At 38.6% G+C, this 5,930-nt stretch overlaps 1 protein-coding gene across 1 annotated transcript in view; it reads left to right on the top strand.

The window, feature by feature from the left end:
• Nucleotides 1–3,602, top strand: part of BEND4 (BEN domain containing 4) — a 73,991-nt gene extending 70,389 nt beyond the window's left edge. The window contains exon 5 of the mRNA XM_018564650.1: nt 2,710–3,602. Coding sequence (XP_018420152.1) covers nt 2,710–2,927 — 218 coding nt within the window. The 3' untranslated portion in view covers nt 2,928–3,602. The remainder of the gene's footprint in view (nt 1–2,709) is intronic.
• Nucleotides 3,603–5,930: the final 2,328 nt, after the last annotated feature.

The following is a 5,930-nucleotide window of genomic DNA, read 5'->3' as shown; positions in this document are numbered from 1 at the left end:
GCTAGGTCGCGGAGGGCGCCGTGGAGGGGGTGGGTGCTTAATATTTTCTTTCTCCTCAGAGTAACTGAACACTCCTGCGACAGGACTAATGTAATATGAGGAAGTGAAGGCAAACCACATTTATAAGGGCCAGTGTTGATTGGCTTTCGTTGGCTCCAAATGGGTTTTGCATTCCCATACAAGTCTATGGGAGTGCGAAACTTGCTTGAAGCAGTTCTGAAGGTGGTGCACTGCAGGTCAAATGCACCTGTCAGTAAATTCTCAATGATCTCAGAAGCATCTCAAACTGATGTCAAACTGATGCCATCAACACGAGCTCCAAGCCCATCGACACAAGCCCAAAGCCCATCGGCACAGGCCCTTACAGAACTTGATGACTGTTTCTTCTACATCTGCAGAGGTTTGGCAGGACTTTCAGGATATCACAGATCGCTTGATACAATCTATATATTTCTATCACAAGGATTAAATTATTGTTGAAGCATTCATGCGACTAGCAGTACAAGGTGCCCGTGTAATGTATTTATTCTGCACAGGATTTATTTAGTTCTTTATTGTATTATTTCTTGCATTACGTTCCTTTTCCTTCAACAGGTTGTTGTGCTCATAATAACCTTCTGTGTGCTTTCATTTAAATGAATCATTTTAATATCCATTTGCTAGAAAGACAAGGCACCTACATCATTAATTAAAATCTACAGACTTCAGTCAATGAACATTCAGACAAATCATTCCATAAAAACAGATTAACAAATGCCCTTTTTTGATCATTATTTAAAGCCCAGCCAGATGTTATGGCTGCAGAAATTAAAACAATGGAGATTATAATCTATAAACTCATAAAGTGGGATGTGACGCATGGCTCATAGTTCAGTAGAATGACGGTATTATAGGGAGGAAGGTCCTCCTCTTTCATTAATATGGTGGAGGTCTAATAGGGTGAAACAGTAAAATGTAAGTTAGAATAGATGGCCCAAATTTTCAGGCAATAGAGATAAGGATGATCGCTGTTCATACATTATAATCCAAATATACTCCATCCTGAAATATTAATAGTAGGATATAATTATATGCCTCTCCGTGGTTATCTTTCCTTCTACATCAGACTGGCTAGGCCAACTTACTCTGCCTAAAAGATTTTTCCCATGAAATAAAGTAAAACCTTACAATGGAGTGAAATCACTTCTTACCAAATTAAAGTGAAACTCCGGTTACATACACAGTGCAAATATATGTATACACATTTTATATACTGCACAGCCATGCAGGTAACACATGTAGTTTAAAACAAAATCATCTTCCTGGTTCAGCAATTCAGCTTCCTATGTCGCCTCCTCATCTGATAGTGAATTATACTCTCACCTCTGTCCAATGAGCATGAGCCAACCCAGGAAGCAAAAATGCCTACCCATTGATCTTTGTAGTAGCAGAGTTGTGTTTATCACAAGAATGGCTGGCCAAACGAGAAATCTTTTGGCTGGTAAAACAAGAAAGCTTGTATTTAGTTGTTTACCGGGAGTTCCCCTTTAATTCTAAACTCACAGTAGCTCTGTCCAGTGACAAAAATATTCTGACAATAGAAGGAAACCTAGAAAACTTGATCACCATGAAAACAGTAGCTTTACTTTGATCAAGTGTTCTGTAAATCAGTACCGACTATACCCTGATTGGTGCAATATAGCATTAAAATCTTAAAACATCTGCAGCCCCCTTAATCTTCTTTGTCTTCTTCTTGTGCACAATTCAGGGATCTGCAAGTGCTTGTTTCAAGCAATGCATCCATGAACAGTTGGTTTAGGCCATTGGAGTGACAAAGGGGAGGTCTGCTGCAGACACCATTGGTGCTGGTTAATCAGGGGAATCAGTGGTCAACTGTATTTCTGTAACTTGTTTAAACACTCTTCCGCCCAGACGAGCCTATTCCAGTGATGTCTGTGGGTGCCTTGTAGACATAGCTTCTCCTCGGATCCCTGCTGCTCTCTAACTCACCTGTATGGACAGAGGACTCTGTCCTCAATCTTTTTTTCTATTTCAAAAGGGAAATGTCAAGGGTCTGTTTAGACCCCTAATATTTCCCTGAAGCCCCCCCCAACAGTGAAATAAAAAATAATAAAAAATAAATAAAAACAAAAAGACCCCCAGACACGCATTACTAGACATGTGCAAAGACTAAAATTTGTTTTGGACGAAATGAATGGAAACTAAAAATGTTTTCATTAGTTTTGTCAAACGTAAAACAAATGTTTATGCTACTTTGGATTTGGCAACCAGTGCATTCAGTGCATGTGCGCCGCCATCCTGGAGGCGGGGCGCATGAAGTCATATACTGCACACATCTATTGGGGGGCACAATTTTCTGTTCTCGCCTCGGGTGCAAAAGGAGCTAGCTATGGCTCTACTGCCCACAGATGGGCCTCTTACAATGGTGTTTGTGGGTGCCTCATAGACAATAGGTTCTTGCCCAATCCAGTTGAGAATGGCCAGATTGGGATATTGTCTTCTAATATCAATGGCCTCAAATTGTCCATTGTTCATTCATCTGAACTGACGAAGAAAAAAAGTTCCTGATACACATTGACCAACTATTTTAGCAGAGAGATGGGTGAAAAATGACTGTTATTTGGCTATATGATATGTTGTTCTTTGCCTTTATTAAATAAGACAATATGAATGTTCCAGCTTCTCATTAGTGTTTCTGTTCTTATACAGAGTTTATTAGGATGCATTGCACATCAAATCCTGACTGGTGGATGCCATCAGAGGAACAGATCAACAAGGTGTTCAGTGACGCTGTAGGACATGCACGCCAAGGACGTGCAGTAGGAACGTTCTTCCATAATGGAATCTCCTATTATGACAGCATTGACCACCAAGTATGTCACGAAGAGCTTTTCAACAGAGTCTCCCATGACGGTTCTGGTGATTGATGAAAAGGAAAGACTATGGAAGAATATAAAGCTCTAAATAAAAATCTTGAAAGAAAACATTAGCCACAAAGTGAAAACTTAGTGTAATAGTTGGGTTAATGTGTCTTCTGTGTTATGTTGCTGTGCATGGTGCCTGGGACTCCAAAGGGCCCTACCAGCAGTAAAAGTCTGCCACTTAACCAGTCCAAAGTATACTACAAGTCTGTAAAGTGTGTGCGTACTGTATGTGTTTAAGAGTTCTGTTATCCTGGTAATGCTTCAGGGGCTTCCTGTGGACCCTGTGATGTGACTGTTACTCTGTCTGGATAGAACACAACACAGCCAAAACAAGGACACAAGTCTCACTGGGCAAGAATGTGTTGGTGTGTTGTGTAGGATTAGCTTTAATAGAATTTGCATTTTCACAACTGAGTTCAATTATGCAAAACAGCAAATTGTTATATCCCGTGTTCATAAAATGTTGTCACCACAATCTTGACACTGCAAATTTCTGTTGCCTTTTTCTGTGAATTATTTCTAACCACGAATGGCTGTTTATTTATTTCTCCGTTCCTGTCTTTTGGGTATTGTACTGAGGAATAACTGTACCTTCTTAATTTCATATTTTAAGGCAGGGCAGTAAAATAATCAAATTTGTATATACAATTCATAATCTGTCTTGCTTCATTATGTCTGTACAAGCTTTTAAAATGTGCACCATGTGCAATGAGAAATATAAAAATTGTTTAATCCCATGGGAGTCTGCCCTCTATATTTTCATGTTGGTGTAGTACGCTAAAGCACCCCCCTCTGGACACTAAACCATTGTAAAACAGCCACATTGGGCATGTATGGTCCTGTCTTTTGATACTCTAATTATTCTTACTTGGAAGCTAATAAATAAAACACCCAAAATTAGATGATGAAACAACAAAACGCAACCTGTGCAAACCAAATAGTAATTGCAAGAAAAAATAAACTCATATACTTTGCTTTCAAACAATATTGCAACAGATTATAGAGTATACTGTATCAAATAAATGTGTGTGTGGGAAAAAACCCCAGTACATTTAAATGTCATGCATATTTAATGAATCTTGTCTTCTTCAAAAGACCATAAAGTGAAGATCCCTCCAAAACAAAATTGTGGTTTTGGGTAACTCACTGGAGGTGAATGACCTTTATATTATATTATATTTATAAAGGTGCATGGGAGATAAACTTGAGGACCTCAAAAACAGATATAAGAGATCTAACCTACGTTTTATTGGATTTCCACAATCTATTAGGGGCAGGAATTACTGTTGATCTTATGTCTACATTGGAACTCGAGCCATATCATATCCATCTGATTCAGAGAGCAGATCGTTTTGGGCCTGAGAGACAGAGTTCAAATCATAGACCTAGACCGATTATTGCAGAATATTTTCACTTTGCTGATAAAGAGACAATCTTGCAGTTATTTCACAAAATGAAGGGACTCAGAGTGAATGGAAAAAGGGTTTTCATCTTCCAGGATTATTCGGCTGCTGCTTTACAGAAAAGGATTAATTTTTTTTTGCACCGATTTGTAAAGTACTATCAAAGCGTGGGATACGATTTTCCCTATTGTACACGGCCAGATTGCGGGTTTTTTGGCAGGGAGAGGTTAAAATATTTGATGATCACACACTGGCAAGGGACAAATGTCACCTGTAGGGTACAGTGGAGCTTGGTTTAATACTGGGAAGTTTGGGGGCCTTTTTTTTTTTTGATGTTGCTGAAGACAAGCAATGCAGAGTTTATACATCTCTCTGTTTAAGTAGAGGAGTAATTGGTAGGTAGATTTAAGATATAAAATGAGACCATGGGTAGTTAGTATACAAACAGGATATGATATGTTTTGTATGGCTTGTCATGTAATGTTATTAGTGTTATGTCTTTTGGTTAGGCAAGATTTTAAGCAGTGACCAACCTCTGCTAGGGGATGTGAACTCCTTTTGGGGGCCTACATATGTGTTTTATTCTATTATGAGACCTTTTCTTGATGCTCTGCAGTACATCTAAGCTAGATTTAAAGTTGGTGTCCTGGAATGTGGCGGGGCTAAATAATCCACAGAAAAGGAAAGGAGATCTACATCTCTTGTAGATGTAGTATTCCTGCAGGAGACGCATTTGGAAAAGTCGGATCATTTGGGTGTTAGGTCTTTTTGGATTGGGGAGATTATAGCAACATCTTACAAAAGCTAAAAAGAGGGGTGGGGCCATACTTGTGAATATAAACTTGTCTTATACATTAATGCATTCTTTATGTAATGTATAGGCACCTGATACTGATTCATCACAGTTTTTTTTCTGCAGCTTGCACAAAAATTACTTGAACGGGATTTACCTAATCTTATTTTTGGCGGGGGACTTTAATGCCACTGTAGACCCAGCATTAGATCATTCATATTCACAAAGTCATGTTTCTTATGCGTCTACAAAAGATTTGAAGTAGTTGTTCACTCATACTTCTCTTATTGATGCTTGGAGAATTATGAATCCTACGGAACGTTTTTATACTTGTTATTCTAAAGCACATTCCACATTTTCCAGAATAGATCACATTATGTTACTGAGACCCTTTTCACAAGCATTAATAGGGTGACTATTGCTAATTTGAAACTTCCGGATCACGCTTCTCTTACAATGATTATATCTTTGCAATTCCAATTTAGAGGGCTCGGATTTGGAGATTTCCTGTTTCTTGCTCTAAATCTTCTAACTTCCAGGAGTACCTTAAGACTCAATGGGCAAATAGCATTGATGATCATTTGGAACATTGAGATACTCCCATCTTACGTGGAAGATGATGAAGGCGATTATGCGGGGACATGTAATTGCATATATGTCTGGAAGAAGAAAAGAGGCAAATATGGAGTATTTGGAGTTACAGAAACAGGTTACACTGACTTATAAGAATAGTCTAGAATATAATACTTTGCAATATAAAATGACCAGGCAAGAGGCAGTAATGCTTTTGAATGCTCATGAATCTGCTAG

Source organism: Nanorana parkeri, unplaced genomic scaffold, assembly GCF_000935625.1.
Source record: "Nanorana parkeri isolate BGI_ZX_2015 unplaced genomic scaffold, ASM93562v1 scaffold24, whole genome shotgun sequence".
Classification (NCBI taxonomy): Eukaryota; Metazoa; Chordata; class Amphibia; order Anura; family Dicroglossidae; genus Nanorana; species Nanorana parkeri.
The sequence above is the reverse complement of the archived record's forward strand: the minus strand, read 5'-3'. Positions and strand labels throughout refer to the sequence as shown.